The sequence below is a fragment of the Pristiophorus japonicus genome, chromosome 16 (genome assembly GCF_044704955.1).
Source record: "Pristiophorus japonicus isolate sPriJap1 chromosome 16, sPriJap1.hap1, whole genome shotgun sequence".
Classification (NCBI taxonomy): domain Eukaryota; kingdom Metazoa; phylum Chordata; class Chondrichthyes; family Pristiophoridae; genus Pristiophorus; species Pristiophorus japonicus.
Window position 1 is genome coordinate 36,522,027 of NC_091992.1, and position 19,773 is coordinate 36,541,799.

The 19,773-nt window shown below is 41.8% G+C and overlaps 1 protein-coding gene across 2 annotated transcripts in view; it reads left to right on the top strand.

The window, feature by feature from the left end:
* Window positions 1–19,773, top strand: part of galnt17 (polypeptide N-acetylgalactosaminyltransferase 17) — a 472,564-nt gene that overhangs the window by 40,076 nt on the left and 412,715 nt on the right. For both annotated transcript variants that reach the window (XM_070857213.1, XM_070857214.1), the window contains one exon: window positions 18,959–19,142. In XM_070857213.1, coding sequence (XP_070713314.1) covers window positions 18,959–19,142 — 184 coding nt within the window. The remainder of the gene's footprint in view (window positions 1–18,958; window positions 19,143–19,773) is intronic.

Sequence of the window (19,773 nt, forward strand, 5' to 3'; positions counted from 1 at the left end):
TTCAACCTACTTTTAAAAATCTTTGTACAGGCGTCACAGGAAATCAGCGGCCATTCCTTTAGCAATATTGTAACAAATGTACATTGAAAAGGTTTCTGCAATGAAGGATGGGGTGTATTATTTCAGGAAATGGGTTGCAAAGTTCGGAGCTGTGAGCATGATTACATGGCCCATTGGTAAAGTCAATCCGACATAGCCCAGCACGGCACCAACAACAAAAGGAAAAAAAAAAATGAAGATAAGACTTCCATTCTTGTCTTGCCCTTCCTTTGATGAATGAAACATGCAAGCTATTTGGAGACTTAAGGAATAACTCATGACCCTGTACTTTAACTTATTAAAAGGAACGAAGCATTAGTAACGTTGAACTCATTCACCGAAACATCATTTATTTTTTAAACCCATCCATTCATTTTATTTCGAGGTATATAATGTGATTTTTCTGCCCTCCTTCAACTGTTTATAATAATACAATTAAAAATAAATCTATATCCAGATACAGTTTTATGCATTTTTCTTGATTAAAAACCCATTCCTTTTGTAATAAAAAATACTTTTTGGGTCAGAACGATTTTTATAATGCCTTGAAAAGAATGTGACAGCTGAAGGTACCGATACAGTGAAGCAATTCTTGTTGATGTGCAGTATTGGAAATGTCAAACATCGCTCGCAGTGATGTTCAAGGAAAGCTCAGTATATCCCTTTCTTATTGAAAGAATATATTTCTGACCCATTACCTATCTGTTCAAAATTACATAAGCAAATTTAGAATAACCCACTGTTACAAGGTAATAGTTATCATATTTTTGGCCCGGTTTCACATCAGATAATTTTCTTTATGAATAAAAGGATTAAGGTGATGTTTGATGTCATTCCTCACCACAAAAGAGTGAAATGAATTCTACACGGCATTTAATATGCAATCGGTCACAAATGGCAAAAAAAATGGCATAAAATCTGTCTTGTATGGAATAAAATTGAGATTTAGAAATGATAAAGAGAAAAACACAAAAGATGGAAGTCAAATAAAATATGCGCCTGAGTCATCCTTCGGCTTTCAAATGCACGACTGAGACAACATTACGACAGCATACATCCCTTCGCACCTCTTGCTAGCATTTTAAAATCTGTTCACAGGCTGTTATACCTACTAGCTGCCTCTTGTGAAAAGAGTGAGCACATCTGAGCTCATGAACTTCACCAGTTTCCCTCGCTTCTGCAAAGGTGCTTCACAAACCTGACTTTGTCACACCTGGAATATTAACCTTGCTTCTTGTTTAGAAGTTAATTGGACTGCTGGCTTGGTTATTATATTCGTGGTGCCCTTAAAGGGACCCTTCTAGTGCTGAAATAACAACAGAAAATGCTGGAAATCTCAGCAGGTTAGGCAGCATCTGTGGAGAGGAAGCAGAGTTAACGTTTCGGGGCAATGACCCTTTATCAGTCCCTTCTAGTGCTGACTCTTGTCAGGTGGCACTGGTGTAACTCAGTGGCACCCCTATTGGTCCAATAAAATAGCCCTGGATTCTTTTCTCGCAATCTTCACCTGGTGGGAAAGTCACAATGTCTTCCTTGCGCAGGCCACCAGTTAAAACATGCAATTGGGGCTCGATGCTGTCCTCAGACCCTGATATTTAAAGAAGGACCATGTCGGAAGAGTAGGTTAAAATTCAAAACAGTGGGAACGGTGTGGGGCATCGGTGGGTAAGTCACAATGCCTTCCCTGCTCAGACCATCAGTTAAAACATGCAATTGGGGCCCGATGATGTTCTCAGACCCCGATATTTAAAGAAGGACCCCACCCGCCTCAGGTGAGCATCTTTGCCGCCTGCTCAGAAGAGCAGGTTAAAATTCAAAACAGGGGGAACAGTGCGCGGCATCGTTGGGTAAGTCACCCAGCCAACGTTAACTGCCCATCTGACCGATTTCTGCCAGGCGGGCAGGGTTGTAATGATCCCTTGTGGTTACTTCAAAACTATTATTGTAGTAGGTTTGGAAACAACTAAAATGTGAGACTTTTATAAATAGTTACACACTACCTGTGTTGGCGCAATGATTCTAGCTGTGGCTGGTTGTGCCTGCAGATTATACTGCGCAGTCAAAGGAGAGCACCATTTCCTCAGTGGATCTCTTAATGTTATAGGCAGATATTTAATCAATCCACTATGTGGTCTATTTCATTTTCTTTTCTTTCAAAAAATAACGACAATAGATTTTGTATCTTCAAAACAAAACTGCCTGATTAGAATCTAATGCCTGCGAACTCAAGACTGAAGAATGTGGAATATTGGCCCTCGAAGTCATATAACAGCCACAGTTGTTCACTGGAGGATTAACATTTTATTGAAGTATCATCAATATACAACAAAGTATTAATTCCTTGGATTATGAATTGTGGATAAAGCAAAATAAGCACATATCAAACTGAAACTCCTTTATGCTGATTTGTGGAAATCAAAAAATAATAAATTCACTTGAAGCACAAAAAATAGTTTAACATTAAAATGTTAGGTTGTTTGAGTATTCATGAATACACGTAGTAAATAAAGTGTCCCCAATTTCCAAGTTTTCAGGCTGAGGGGTGTGCTGATGGGATGAACATCTCTTTTCAGCAAACAAGGTCCAATGTGAAGCTGGTGTGGATAGTCTCAATCTACCTCCTAATTGGCATAGGCCCATAGCACAAAACTGCCCATAAATTAGCCCTAAATTGTCAATATTACTCAGAAAGGCCACTGGATGGATGAGAAATGGAAAATTATCCCATTGGTGCAGTAGGGGATTTCTCTTCTGGGATTGGGCCATTGTTGGGGCAGGGTAGAGGGAGCTTTATAGAGCATTTAACTCTGTCTAGGTTGGGAGTGCTTGCTGCTGATATTGGTTAACTAAAATGGAAAGCGTTCCATTCTTCAATATTAACATCCTGTAGTTTGAGCATAACATTTCCTAAAAAATACAGACATTAGTGCATACTGTTAGAATATACTGGGAACGTCTGGAGGAAAATAATTTATCGGGATTGATTAAAAACTGAAACTGTAACATAAATTAGAGAGCTAGAGGCACTGCTGCTGGTGAACTGATTGTGATTGGAGGTGCAGCTCGCCCAGCTCAGTATAACCACAGTTATGGATGCATCAACTGAGGAAAGTAATATGTGAGTGTGTAATATTTAAGCCATCAATAAGTGGAATGATAGAGCTTGTGAATGTGTGGTGTGTAAATGTAAGGCCAACGATCCTGTATAACATATCTATATACACATTGATTGACCATCATTACTTGCTTGAGACATCCTAATGTGCTATGCCACACCACTCTGGTCTCTCCTAATTCTGGGCAAGGCTGGTTATGTTTGTATTGTAGTTCAGTACCATGTTTCTGCAGCCTATCTCCTGCCTTCAGACACATGGTAGCAATTCATCCAACATCTGTACCCGAACCAGCCTAAGTAGCCCTGCTGGATCAATGTTTGTGCTTGTATATCACTTTTAAAGCACTGCATCTGATTTATTCCAAACTATGAATATTTGTTTTGTTACAAACTCGATTTGCCTGCAGTACGCTGATGGGATTAAAATGCTATTTAAACCTTTACATTCCTGACCTGCATCAAAGAAGCTGAAATGGCTCCAAAATGCTGACAACTCAAATAATAACTGACAGTTCAAAATGAGCAACAACTTTCGCCCTTTGGCTGAGGCCATTGCTTTTGCAGTGACTGAATAAATTAATGAATGAATTCTGATCTATTGGCCTAAATTTGGCCCTCCGTTTTTTTTGGCACACTTACCTGAGGTGCGCTGACTTTCTGCTCTCAAAATGGCGGCAAAAATATATCGCCGTATTCTCCCCACTCTGTGGATCATCCTAGGCATGGTGTGGCATGGCAATCACAGTGGGGGACGGAGCTAGGACTCTGCGCCTAAAAGAGTGCCGGCAGCTGTCCGCATGCGCAGTAGAGCATTCGCGCATGTGCTGTAGCTCCTCCCATGATGATGATGATGCGTGCCTGCAGCGTGGGACCCAACGCGTCCCGCCCCTATCCCGGACCAAGTGGCCTGTCATACAGGCCGGCTGCTGCCTGCCCGCGCTGAGGGCTACAAGAAACAGGTTGGTGCGGGGAGACTTTTGATCGGGGGTGAAGCGTTTTGATCGGGAAGGGGAAGGAGGAGAGTTTCTTTAAATGATTTAGAAAAAGAACAAGCTGCTCGAATTAGAAAAGTTGTCCCTAGACTGTCTGCTGATAAGAGCAGTAAGAAAGGCAGTCAGCACCATCAAAATTCAACTGCAAACCATGTAATAAACTAGAAATTCAGATTTGTGGATTTTAAAGCTAACCCAAGCTGAGCGATTACATTTATGGCCGAGTATACATAATCCATCTAACGGTTACCTCAGACAGGAGAGAGTGGCTTCACTGACAAGAATTCTTTGGATGTAGATTTAGCCTCAAGGATTGACTATGTTTCAATATAACTTGATTTTCTGTTCTTGTACTGTGTATTTTGTTTTCCAATTTCACAGTGCTGGTAGAATGATTAAAATAATGAAAGTAACAGATTACACTAATAATTGATTCATAAATACTTTTATGAAACCCTTTGTCTTCTGATATAAATGATATTAAAAAGTGCATATTTTATGAAGCTTTATATAGTGGAATGTGTAAATTATGCAAAAGTTGCAGTACAAGATCTGTATTAGTTGTTGTGAAAGTGTTTAGTGCTTTGCAAGGTCCTCTGTGCTTCCCTTCCCTCCCCCCCATCTCTGGCTACCTGCGCTGATTTCTTAACTCTCTGCAAGTGTTTTCTGTGCGGCCACAAGTAGCCACATACGCTGGCCTAAGTTAGTTTGGAGCAACTATTAGCTGTCCAAACTGGCTTAAATGGCCAAAACAGGCGTAGGTGGCTAGTAACGCCCCCTTTTGAAAAAAAAACAAAACTAAAAAAAATCCTAACTAAATCACTGCCGCAAATTAAATGTGCAAAATAGGGATTTTTAAGATAGTCCAAAAAAATCAAGTTGCTCCAAAAAAAATGGAGCAACTCCTGGGCAAATTTGGGCCCATTATGTGGGGTTCCAAGGTTTTCACCAGTGTTTTGGGATCACACATCACAGGTGGTCCCTTTCCTGTGAAAATCAAAATCTAAAGGCCTTACCTGTCATGTCAAAACAAGTAGTTTTGCAGCAGGACATGCGTTTGATTAAATTTAAGCTGTAGTGATGCCAACATATCCATTACAGTTTCTTTCATAAAATAGGGTAGAGCTCACCTTCTAAATCTTTGACTTGGGGAGAACAGGATTTTGAAACGGACAATAGGTATAACAGGCCATGAAACCTCTTCATCTGCTGTCAATCGTCGGGCAGAACTAGCTTAATGACTGCCACAACCTCCATGTAGACACCTAGGTTTCACGGCCGGCCAAACATACCGCCTGTGACAAACTCCTCATGCTCAAGCAGACATTTTCGGGGCATTCTGGGGTGGTTGAAGCAACACGCCTCAGACTACAAAAATGCTGGTTGGTGAGGCTGCTGCCAACAGGCTTTCAGAACCACTGACTGCCAGCGTGAAACACCGATGGCTGGTATTTATGTATCTGTATGAGCAAGAATGATAAAGATTTGCATTTGCATATTTTTATATAGTGCCTTTCATGACCATCAGACATCTCAAAATGCTTTACAGCCAATGAAGTACGTTTTGAAGTGTTGTCACTGTTGTAATGTGGAAAACGTGGCAGCCAATTTGCGCACCGCAAGCTCCCACAAACAGCAATGTGATAATGACCAGATAATCTGTTTTTTTTTGTTATGTTGATTGAGGGATATATATTGGCCAGGACAATGGGGATAACTCCCATGCTCTTCAAAATAATGCCATGGGATCTTTTACGTCCATCTGAGAGAGAGCAGATGGGGCCTTGGTTTAATGTCTCATCGGAAAGACGACTTATTACTCTGTTGGCTTTTAAACTTGGCTTCAAACAAAAGCATTTTTCAAACATATTCATCTCCCTCAATGTTTGCTGCTTCTGGGGTCATGCTCCTGACCACAAGCTATGGGGAATTGCAGGCTGCTCCATGGACTCTGCAAAGGCTGCTCTGTGATTAGTCAGCATTGGATGTTGCGGTGTGACCCTGAGGTTACACTTCAGCACCCACTCATCCCTCTTCCTGGTGTTATGCCTGATAATCCAACCGAGGTCAGTGACGTGGAATCTCAGGGAAGACTTAAGCGTGAATGCCAACTAATACCGGGCGTCAATGCTGTGTCTTGGTCTGTAGCGAAGCAATGCTTTATAACCTCCAGTCCATGAATATATTGCTCTCTCATGTTTCTTTTTATTATTTTTTTCAGTAAAAATTAAACGATGAGTCTTTGAAATGGTGTGGAAAACTGAAATGAGCTATTGTTAATGTGAGGAATGGGTAATAAATGTGCTCCTACATGTGAAAATAGACCTTGTTTGGCAGCAATGTAAGGAAAGAGATTTGGCGGGGAGAATGGGTTTAATTTTGATAAGGCGTATTATGCAAAGCTTACTGCAATAAATATCTTGGTTTAAATGCAATTATCTGCAGACACCAGAAGAACTTCTTGTAACTAATTACAGCAATGCTTAGCTGCTGGGAGGTATCATAGTTGTTTAATGCCTTCCCAATAGTAATCGTCTTGACTGGGAATCTGCATTTATATGATAGGCAAGCTCTGTTTGCAGAATGCAGAGCCACTGTCTGTAATCCTCGAATTGTTAATATATTCTAGTTTTGTGTTATATGAGAAATATACTTGCCATTCAAGAATATTCATAACAACTAAGAAGCTGTTGTATTTTATGTGATTTGAATTGGTTATTTTTAAACTTTAACACAATCTAGGAATGAATGATGGGCCAGATTTTGATGGAGTGAGTGACCTCATGGCATACCCCTTTAATTAAACTAGCTTGTGCTCATTTAGCTGTTGACATTTTCTGCCCACAAAGTTGCTGGAAGTGCGAGCTGACTACAGCGCAGTGAGGACATCTGGGAACTTGGTGAACAATGAGACAACCAGTGTGTCTCCTTAACCAATGAGATTCAGGGATTGAGAAATAAACAGAGGAAGGACTGAGAAGGAGGGTAAATTAGAGTGGGTGAATTCAATGTCAAATAGGTACAGGAAGAGAAATAAAGAGAGGGAAAGGAAGACTGGATTAAGAGAGAGAGAATGGACATGAAGGAAAACTAAGCAAAACAATAAATACTTTAAAATTTGACATTTTTTTAATCTCCTAAAACAATTCACAACCTGAAGGAATGAGACTCCCCACTTATAATTATTTACTTTCTGGGCAAAGGAAGTTGATTGGCCGTTATTAATAATGATCACAATGCTCTAAGGGTACTTACACTGTTAATTAAAAGAGTTAACCTTCTGTAGCAAGTTTAATGGGCAAATAACCTGCAAATGCAGCAACTTCATGAAAAGCACGGGGAGGTTAAGAGCGAGATCCCGTTTCCACGAAGCTAACAGAATCACTCAACAACTTGCCGTGATTCATAAGTTACTTGCAAGTCACTTGCTGATTTGTGTATTAATAACAGCGATCGGCATTCAGACGCCGTTATCTTTTCAGCAATATCTGGCCCCGTCACTACACCGTTGCTTCTGAAGTATGCTTTCTTCAATCATTGAAATCTTGATTCTTTTGTTTTTATCATGGCCCAGATGAGTGGTGTACTTTGGTAAGGGTCCCTATTGACCTATTTAATAGGACATTGTTTGATCATTAGTAGCAGAATTATCATTGTCTTTAATGTGTGTAAAGGTATCAAATTGTATTTATATAGCGCCTTTAATGTAGTAAAATGTCCCAAGGCACTTTACAGGTATGTGATAAATTCTGCATTTTCAATTAACTGATTTCAGGAGGCAATTGGGGTGCTATAATTGGACAAAACTCCTTGTCTAGGATAGGTGCGTGGGGAAATCAGGCAAGTTTTCCCCCAGTCTTGATCATGTATGGACATTGGGTGAGGACAAGAACAAACTTGGTACAGATACGCCGACAGCCAAATGACCTACTAACACTCAATGGCTGGCTTCATACATGAAGAATATCAACTTGGATGAGGTCTCTGAGACAGTGCACTTGGAGCCATACTCCACCATAAGTTGCCATTTTCCGAAGAGGAAGTGAGAAAATAATAGGGTTGAAAAAAAATGTGTCCATCAGGAAAATAACCCTGGTACACACAATTATTGCTGTAGCTGGAACCTTTAAAAGGCCACATGCCAAATTGTATAGCTACAATGAGTACTACTGCCCAAACTATTATGCCCATGGTATTTTATGTGGTGGTTGTTCAACACTCTCAGGGCTAGAAATTAGATTTTTGGTGACAGTGGTATTTTTTTTGGCCAAAAATACAGCTATCATTCCGCTACCGCTACGAGGCCTAAAATTCAGGATTGAATTTGCCCAGTGGTAAAAATCGGTGTGACACAAACCACAAATTTTCTACAATTTTTCTCCGAGGCCGATACCGCTGCAAGGGAGGCCTTGGGAGGGCGGAAAAGACCAAAAATAAAATTGCGAAACACAAAAAAAATTATAAATCACAAAACATTCACAAGACACGTAACTATCAAATTGCTGTAAAAGAATTAAAAAATAAAAACTTTAACTTAACATTTTTTGCAGGTCTTCATACCTACCGCTGTTCCAAGGGCTGCAATGCAGGTTTTTCCCGGGCGTTTTTTTCCGTCCTAACTACGATTGCGCTGTGAGCCAAACTTTTGGCGAAAGCGCTATTTCGAGTTTTGCACGCTGGCGGTCTGCTCTCCAGCGGTACTTAAAAACCGCCAGTGCAAGACTTCTCCAAATTTCCTGGTTCATCGTTTTTCACCAAAAACGGCAAAATGTCACCGAAAAACGGGGCTAGCGAACTTTTAGCCCTCAGGGTATTAACTCAGTTTGGAAGAGTCCAGCGCCAGTTAGATTTGATCTTGAAGAAATAGCAGACTTGATTTCTAATTCTGTACTTCAGTTTTTGATGTTCCTTCCAGTTACTGAACACAGGAGAGGAGAGTTTTGGTGTGAGCCCAAAATCGACAGCACCCGCTCATGGCTACAATCAAGGTGCTTGGAGCAATTTCAACTTCAGGCCTCAGTTAAATTTTGCTGGCAAGCTGTGGGTGCCAACAGGCACTCTGTTACAGGTTGCTGGTTTGGTGCCATGGAAGATTGGCTGCTCTGAGATGACTGGAGGTTGGGGCCTACAGGGTTGGGGCGTGGGGGGCGGATGAGGGGGGGACGGTGGCAGCAAGAACGGGCCATCAGCGGACTGATAAACTTTTCCTCTCAAATCCAACAGATTGGATCATTGTCGTCGATTTATTTTCTAGCATTTCCCATCTTAATTTTATCCTAATACCATTTAGTTCTGTTTAATCACGTCACATGTTCCCCAAGTGTGATCTAACCAATGCATTTTACAGTTCCCATCTATGGCTCCCACTTTTGCTACATGCTCCTATTAAAAAAAACTCATCTCCTTTGTGGAATACACTGGTATGACAGTTCAAGTTACTTATTTATTATTCCAAATCCTTTCATCATGTTACATTTTGTGAGTTTATTGCTCTCCAGTTTAGGCCTAAATTAATAGCATCTTTTCCAACTTAGTAAAGGGTGAACTTGAAGATGAATTTAAAGGTCATATTCCTTGAAGGTTTAAAATTTAAATCCTCTGAATCCAGAGTTCAATAATGAAATTGATGTATGAATTAATTATTACTTTTACTAGCCAGGAAACCAAATGCATGTAGCTTAGACCTTTCCCCTTTACTCAACCAATAGGAATCAGACACATTTCCCCCACTCCCCCAATTGATCAGGTGCCAGACACAATAAAACACCAAGCTGCTTAGAATTAAATAGAATTTACAGCACAGAAACAGGCCTTTTGGCCCAACTGGTCTGTGCTGGTGTTTACGCTCAACATGAGCTTCCTCGTACCCTACTTCATCTAACCCTATCAGCATATCCTTCTATTCTTTTCACCCCCATGTGTTTATCTGGCTTCCCCTTAAACAATCACAACAAAATAATTTCATACTGTTTTTACAGTCACTCCCAAGACCAGACCCTCAGCATCTAAAGCACCCTTGATGCTTGTTCATGATTGGGCCGAAATTGGAGGATGAGGTAAACATTTGGAACAGTTTATACCAACTGTGACAAAAATGCATTTCTCTGTCTATTATCAGGCATAAACATAACGCCGACCACAAGTATTAGGCTACTGATTTATATCCTTTGTTGCTATTGGCAGCACTTAAAGGTGCAATAACTTTTGGAAGTACAAAAATATGTCTGCTGGGGAACATAATGGCTTCTGAATTCCATTCTATTTCTTACAAAAGGGTATGTGCTTCTCAATTTTATATTTCTGCAATTAAAGATATCCTACCAATTACTCCCGTTTCCAGCAAATAAATAATTTTAAATGGATATCATTTCACCACTATGACTGAATTAAAATTACATTTAAAAATGATTAACAGAAGCTTTACGCAACTAAATCTTCACGTGTTAATTTGTTAACTCATCGTAGGCAGTCCCTCGGAGTCGAGGATGACTTCCACATTTAAAAATGAGTTCTCAGATGACTGATAAGTCTGATGTGGGATCTACAGTCGCAGGTTGGACAGACGGTGGTTGAAAGGACGTTGGTTGAAGTGCTGGTTTGTTGAAGTGCTTGGGTTGTTGTGCGCTCCTTCCGCCGTTTGCGCTCAGTCTCCGCTTGCTCCCTTCGGCGCATTCCCGGATTATTCTCTTCCAATTTGAGCGATCTTGTGTCAGGGATTCCCAGGTGTCGGTTGGGATGTTGAACTTCTTCAAGGAGGTCTTGAGGGTGTCCTTGAAGCGTTTCCACTGCCCATCTGAGGCTGGTTTGCTGTGTTGCAGCTCCAAGTAGAGCGCTTGCTTTGGGAGTCTTGTATTGGGCATGCAGACGATGTGGCCTATCCATCAGAGCTGATCGAGCGTGATCAATGCTTCGATGCTGAGGATGTTGGCCTGGGCGAGAACACTGACGTTGGTGCGCCTATCCTGCCAATGGATTTGCAGGTTCTTCCGGAGGCAGCATTGGTGGTACTTCTCCAGTGCTTTGATGTGCCTGCTGTATATAGTCCATATCTCAGAAGCTTATATGAGGGCAGGCATCACTACTGCTCTGTAGATCATGAGCTTTGTGCCGGTTTTAAGGTTCTGGTCTTCAAACACTCTCTTCTTTAGGCGACCAAAAGCTGCACTGGCACACTGGAGGCAATGTTGGACCTCGACATCGATGTTAACAGTAGGCTCCCGAGGTATGGAAAATGGTTCACGTTGTCCAAGTCCTCATCATTGAGTTACTCCCCTTGCGGGATAAATGAACGACTCATGACCCTTCGGCTCAACCTAACCTGGAAGCAGTGCACTACGGTCACCAATGCATACACTCAACACTGGAAGCTACAGACGAGATCAAAGAGGAATTTGTTAACTATATCCATGATCTAAATCATTATTAACAAAAAACAACTTGTCAACGGAAATTATAGCCAATTACGAACGGAATTATAATTAAAACTTTATCCTTGAGGAGAATGGTTTTCATTAACGCCCTGATCTTTGCAGCTGTGCACACCAGTGGAGCAGGTGCGCCTGTCCCATAGCGGGAGGCTGAAATTCTACTGGTGGGTGGCAGTGGCACAGGCACACGCTACCCGCACTGGGAGCAGAAAACCACATCATTGTCAGCTTACCTGACTTGCGTTTGCCCCAGGTTTTCCAATAGGGCTGATCTGAGGGTGGAGGAAGCTTGTGCCACTTTATGGTGCAAGCCTCGTTATTGTATTCATTTGAATCATTTTAGGGTCGTACCCTTACTTCCCCAGAAACTGTTCCCATTGTTTTACCACTTCTTCCAATTTCAGCCAAATCTTGAACAAGTATCATTGCCACAACTTCTTAGAGTTCCTGGTGAAATAATATGTTAACTACTTAAATGGACTAAGCTATCTAACTCAATTCCCCAAATATCTGATGTAATTAACTTAATGGTAGGCAAGCAAAAGACCTCAGTTAGTTAATGTCTTGAGTTCTGCTATGTCTTCCTTCAGTGTCGACCTTGGCTCAGTGTGAGCACTGTCGCCTCTGAGTCAGAAGGTTGTGGGTTAAAATCGCACTTCAGAGACTTCAGCACATAATCTAGGCTGACACTCTGGAGCAGTACTGAGGGAGTGCTGCACTGTAGGAGGTGCCATCGTTTAGATGACATTAAACCAAAAAATCACCTGCCCTCTCAGGTGGATGTCAAATAGTTAATTCCGAGGCTTCATTGTAGTCACATTCAGACTAGTTGTTAAAAGTTTTGATATTAGTAATGGAAATTATTGTGCTGGAAGCACCTTAATTACAACCAATAATTTCACTTAACAGAGATGGCACTTTTTTCACATGTTAAAAGTGATTTCATGGTTTATGTATCTCCTTTAAAGCAGCGGGCACTGAAGAAAAATCTTCATACAGGTATTTGGGCATCATGGCAACCTGACTGAGATATGAGTTACTAACATAGTCAAATAAATGACAAGTTGCAAGTAGCTGATACAATTATTATTACAGCTAATTTGCTTTTAGAATTATTGATAAGAGCTTAAATGAAATGAGCCCTTGCAAATAAGCATCCAAGACACATCTCAAAAGGACATGCTTGCTATTGAGGGAGTGCAGCAAAGGTTCACCAGACTGATTCCCGGAATGGCAGGACTGCCATATGAGAAAAGACTGTATTGGCTAGGCTTATACTCACTGGAATTTAGAAAAATGAGAGGGGATCTCATAGAAACGTATAAAATTCTGACAGGACTGGACAGGTTAGATGCAAGAAGAATGTTCCCGATGTTGAGGAAGTCCAGAACCAGGGGACACAGTCTAAGGATAAGGGATAAGCCATATCGGACTGAGATGAGGAGAAATTTTTTCACCCAGAGAGTTGTGAATCTGTGGAATTCTCTGCCACAGAAAGTTGTGGAGTCCAGTTCATTGGACATATTCAAAAGGGAGTTAGATGTATGGCCTTTACGGCTAAAGGGATCAGGGTGTATGGAGAGAAGGCAGGGATGGGGTATTGAGGTTGCATGATCAGCCATGATCATATTGAATGGCGGTGCAGACTCGAAGGGCCGAATGGCCTACTCCTGCACCTATTTTCTATGTTTCTGTGTTTCTACATTTCAAAAGGTTCCAGTGATAGAGCACACTCCAATATTGTGGAACAGCGGAGGGCCTGTAATAGGATAATATTGGCCCAGAAATTGCAGTCGGAGGCTTCCCCCAGGCGGATGCCTCCGATCGCAAACATTTCTACAAAAGTACCTGGTGGTCCCAGAGGTTCGGAGACTTGTGGTCCTGGCCCTCTATGCAAAGGTCTTCGGAGAGGCACACGTATCCCAGGAGCGTATGGGTATCATACGCATCGATGGAAACACACGGGCCAGCCCTACCTATCAGAGTAGGGGATTCCCACTCATACTTATGGTAATTCCGTATGAATGTGAATATCCCCAAAAGCACAGAAACACCGAAAATAACTAAAAAAAAATCACATTTTTCAAATTAATAAATATTTAATTAAATTAATTATTTAAAACAAAATTTGATTTTTTGAAAAATAAATTTACATACTTTAAAGGGTCTAAAAAGAAATGTTCCTTATTTAACAGGATATTAAATGTTAAAAATGTTTTAGATGTATTTTTCTGCACTTTAAAAGTCTTTAAAAGTCTTACGTTGATAAAAGCAGGCCTTACGTCTAGGGTTATGGGGGGCAGACAGGCATGTGGAGTTGAGGCCAAGATCAAATCAGCCATGATCTTATTGAATGGCGGAGCAGGCTCAAGGGGCCAGATGGCCTACTCCTGCTCCTATTTCTTATGTTCTGATGAAAGGCAACATGACAAAATGAAGCTACATATTAGGACACTTGCCTTGGCAACCTTGCAGAGCTTAGCAAATTTCTTCTGAACCTACTTCCAGGTTGGGCCACAGATGAGACATCATTCACTCACCCTCTCACCTACATCCATGCTGCTCTGGTGCTGTCCTTAATTACAAGATGGCCCTCACCTCAAAAGCTAGTCACCTTTCTCTGTCGGACTTCCTTGAGTAGGACCTCCAAAGCTGTGTCACTAAATTGGGGCACTTCTCACCCCTGGTTTTCCTCTGGATGTTTCTCACCCTCCATCGAGGGACACTTTAAGAGAGAGCAACAGCCTTTAAAATGCTGCTGGTGCTGGATAATCTGCACCCTCTGCCCTGGCATTCCTGGAACAGTTTGTATGCTGTGCACTGGCAGCACGGAATAATTCTTATGTTCTAATATGTATTTAAATGAGCTAGGCTTGCACTTTAGCCCAAGGTCAGTAGGAGACACAATTGGGTCTGTGAAGAACCAGAGCAACATTGACTGTCCCTATACTTGAAGGTCCCTCACAAGGAAATTGATTGTAATCTTGGTTTCTTTTCTTTCTTTGTAGATGCCCTATAGGAATCCCAGCCAGGGCCAATTGCATTCGCCCAACATTTATCACTATTCAGTCACTATACAAACACTAGCTCAGATACATCCACCTCAGAGGATTTAGATAGCAGGCAGGGGAAGAGGAGGAACCCGCTGCCTAGAGGCCCAGCTGTATTTTGTCCTTGGGTAATGATCTTAGGGCTCGGACTCTCACTAGATAGAAGTCTTCTGATTATATAAATATATCCTACAATGTATGACAATTGTTGCTGACTAATCCTTTGCAAGTGCACTGTTTACTTGGAAGTGCTGAAATGAATAGAGAATCAATTTTTTTAAAAAAGAATCTAGTTTTAGCAGCAGAAATGTTGCAGTTATTAGGAATTTGTCTTTCCAATTGCTCCAGAGCTTGTTACAAATTCATTTGCTTTTAGTGCTTTTTTGTTGTCACATGCTGTGGCTCAGTGGATAGTAGACTCGCCTCCAAGTCAGAAAGTTGTCCCACTCCAGGGGCTTGAGCACATATATCTAGGCTGACACTTCAGTGCTGAAGGAGTGCTGCACTGTCGAAGGTGCCGTCTTTCGGATGAGATGTTCAACCGAGGCCCCGTCTGCTCTCTCAGGTGGATGTAAAAGATCCCATGGCACCATTTTGAAGAAAAGCAGGAGAGTTATCCCTGGTGTCCTGGCAAATATTTATCCCTCAATCAACATCACCAAAAAACAGATTATGTGGTCATTTATCTCATTGCTGTTTGTGGGAGCTTGTTAGCGCAAATTGGCTGCCGCGTTTCCCACATTACAACAGCGACTGCACTTCAAAAAGTACTTCATTGGCTGTAAAGCGTTTTGAGATGTCTGGCGATCATGAAAGGCGCTATATAAATGCAAGTCTTGCTTTCACATTGAGAAGAGGTAATTAATGCTTTCCTGTTAAATGCTGTGGGTATGTTCACATTCTAAGTGCAGCCTTGGCTTTGACACCTGATTTACACTCCATAAATTTAGCGTTGGTTGCACTGATGTTAAACTTGTCGTGAGAATACATGGTTTGAGCAGTTCACACTTTGGTTGCACAGTTTCATGTCTACTTTCGAACACAATAACAATTCTTTTGTGGTTTAAAAGCATGAGTCTCATATAAAAACTTTTATTTGTTAAAACTGCACTTCAATACCTCTCCAAAAGTGGCATTGTAGCTACAACACTAGAGTGTTGGGCTTCTGACTAAATGGCCTTAGTTCAAAAGCCAGTCTTTGATCACATTTATGCTTTTCATAGTTTCATTAGTTTCATATCAGGATGAGCAAGCAATAGAAAACCGATAAGGTGGGAATCCCGTTCTTCAGTGCTGAAGCATTCAAACAAGATGTGATGTTGGCATTTGTAAACACGTCCATGCGACTGACTGCCTTGCTTCATGAGGATAAGATGGAAAAAGTGAAAGAAAGACATGCATTTATATAGTGCCTTTCACGACCACCGGACGTTTCAAAGCACTTTACAGCCAATGAAGTACTTTTGGAGTGTAGTCACTGCTGTAATGTGGAAAACGTGACAGCCAATTTGCGTACTAGTGTGTTGGGCTTCTGACTAAATGGCCCACAGACAGCAATGTAATAATGACTGGATAATCTGTTTTTGTTATGTTGATTGAGGGATAAATATTGGCCAGGACACCGGGGATAATTCCCGAGAGAACAGGTTTAACAGGGGTAGCGCAAGGTTCTGTGCTGGGGCCCCAGCTGTTTACATTGTACATTAATGATTTGGACGAGGGGATTAAATGTAGTATCTCCAAATTTGCGGATGACACTAAGTTGGGTGGCAGTGTGAGCTGCGAGGAGGATGCTATGAGGCTGCAGAGTGACTTGGATAGGTTAGGTGAGTGGGCAAATGCATGGCAGATGAAGTATAATGTGGATAAATGTGAGGTTATCCACTTTGGTGGTAAAAACAGAGAATCTGAATGGCGACAGATTAGGAAAAGGGGAGGTGCAACGAAACCTGGGTGTCATGGTACATCAGTCATTGAAGGTTGGCATGCAGGTACAGCAGGCGGTTAAGAAAGCAAATGGCATGTTGGCCTTCATAGCGAGGGGATTTGAGTACAGGGGCAGGGAGGTGTTACTACAGTTGTACAGGGGCTTGGTGAGGCCACACCTGGAGTATTGTGTACAGTTTTGATCTCCTAACTTGAGGAAGGACATTCTTGCTATTGAGGGAGTGCAGCGAAGATTCACCAGCCTGATTCCCGGGATGGCGGGACTGACATATCAAGAAAGACTGGATCAACTGGGCTTATATTCACTGGAGTTCAGAAGAATGAGAGGGGATCTCATAGAAACGTTTAAAATTCTGACGGGTTTAGACAGGTTAGATGCAGGAAGAATGTTCCCATTGTTGGGGAAGTCCAGAACCAGGGGTCACAATCTAAGGATAAGGGTTAAGCCATTTAGGACCGAGATGAGGAGAAACTTCTTCACCCAGAGAGTGGTGAATCTGTGGAATTCTCTACCACAGAAAGTTGTTGAGGCCAATTCACTAAATATATTCAAAAAGGACTTAGATGAAGTCCTTACTACTAGGGGGATCAAGGGGTATGGCGAGAAAGCAGGAATGGGATACTGAAGTTGCATGTTCAGCCATGAACTCATTGAATGGCGGTGCAGGCTCGAAGGGCCGAATGGCCTACTCCTGCACCTATTTTCTATGTTTCTATGTTTCATCCGAAAGACAGCACCTCCGACAGTGCAGCACTCCCTCAGCACTGCAGTGGAATGTCAGCCTAGATTTATGTTCTCAAGTTCCTGGAATGTGATTTGAACCCACTCAGATTTGAGTGTGCTACGTACTGAGCCACAGTTGAGTCTAATGGGAGTCACAGAAAGGGAGGAAAGAAGCAAAACGCTGGATACCATTAAAAAAAAATCTCAACAATCATTGCAGAAACATGACAGATTCTCATCTTGAGCACTATCAATCAATACTGACATCCACTAACAGGAAATCATCCGATACAAAATATATTCCTGATTACTTAGGGGCTTTAATTATAATAATCCTGTAAAGTTGTGGAGTATTTATAAAGCCAAACATGGTTGAAACACTTAAAGAAAAATTCTAGGCATAGTAATTATTCAAGTGATATGACAGATTATATTATACTCAGCTTTTATATGCAGGTTAATACCTGTAATGCATTTTAAAGGATTTTGGGTCATAGTGGATAATTGATGATGGGAGACCTCAGGTCAGATTCAGTCACCGTGGGGACTGAGTTCCTGCTTTAAAGAGAAATCTTTCAGTGTAATAGAAATGAAAGAGAAATAAAATTATACATGGAACAATGTGCTCTTGTCAGACGTGCTGTTACATGGGGCAGACATATATGGACTAAGGATTGAAATATTGGGGAAGGGTTTACATGTAAAATGACTAACCTTTTTAACACCCTAAGCTCAAAAGTATTACAATTGAAGTCCTGGGGATTGAAATTTGTTTCAGCCCGTTTTTGGGCACAGAATGGTCAGTGCACTAGAAGCCTGCGGCAAAAGCCAGAGGCCCGAGGCTTGACCTAAATTGGGACTCTGGCCTCATCAGCATATTTCCAGTGAGCTGCGGATGCCTTTCGGACATCCAGAGTCAGCTCGCCAGTTTGAAGAGGATCAATTTGGCCTGGCTGCCTCACTGGCAGTGCCGCCCCTCAGGCAAGCTGCCCGTGAGGGCAGAAAATGGGAGGGCATCAGGGGTCAGCATTAGCCCGTAGTAGTGGGGTGAAGCAAGGGAGCGCACTCCTGCTCCCTCCCCCGCTCCACATGAAGGTAAGTTTAAAAGAGACTGCTTATGTTTTTGGTGACGGCCTCCAGCGAATTTGTGGACGAGGTCTTGAAACCAGTGTTAGGCCCCGATTAGCACATGCAAGGGACCTAACGCATGTTTTAGATGGCTGCAGAAGACGCCTGAATATCATCCGGCCGATTGTGGCAGCAGACCGTATTTCAGGCGACCTCGCGGTTTTGCTCCCATTCTGCGCCCGGAAAATGGGCACAGCAAATTCCAATTTCTCCCCCCCCCCTCCCCCCGCCCCCTGGAATCTATACTACAGCTGAAATCTGAACTCTGCTTTATTTGGCATGTTTCTTCCAACCTTGTCAAACCATGCTGATGTAAGGAGTGGCATGCCCGGAACTATAGAATTTGGATAGGTTTAATTTTTCTTTTTGGCTTGGACCTGCATTAAGCTCTCATGCACCAGATACATATTTTTATGTTTGTTTTTCATTTTTGAGGAAAAGCTAGGACATCTGAAACATAGAACATCAAACTTGTAAATTATTTGCTTGTAATGCACCATTTTATTGATGGTCTATACTATGTTTCTATACTTTAGGCTTGTCAAAATCTCTTGGGCTGATTGAAGGCTTTGGTGGCCGAGGACAGGGAGGATTACCTGCCATACTCACCACTGAAGAAGAAAGAGAAGCTGCTGGAGCGTATGAAAAATATGGATACAACACATATCTGAGTAACAGGATTTCACTGGATCGATCCATCCCCGACTATCGACCAAATAGGTAAGGGACAACATGTTAAGTCCTAGTTCGGGTGGTCAGCTGCATTCGACAATAATCGAGTCAGATACCTTCAATCTTTACGTCTTTATTGAAGCAGCTTCGGACCTGTTACCAAACTGCCAGCACAGAGTCTACAGATTCCGGGGCAGGCAGACAAAAGGTCTGCCTATCCTCACAGACGCATCCCTTTTATTCTTACAAACCGAAGGAGGTATGGCCTGCTTCATCAGTCACAGTGTGTTACTAGGGCTTCATGAATTGACAGCCTGTTTATCTTTAGAACACTTTATGCTTTTACGAGCGGAATTGCAACAAGCAGAATTGCTCAGGGACACCAAAACCTCCTACGTGTTAGGATAGCTTGGCTTAATCACGCGAAGCAAATGTGCACCTTATCAAGTCATGGCCATAAACCCTTGTTTATCAGTGATTGTCACACAAGCTACTTTGTCCACTACTTTCTCACGGGAAACCAAGTCTGTCTGTTCTTATTTTCTTATTGATTCCTAGAACCATTTTATTAATCCTTTCATGATTCTTCCACATACATTCACATTCCCCCCTTTTTATCATTTCATGATAAATTCTCATTCATAAATGTTTACTCTCAATTTTGTGCACGGCCCGGTAC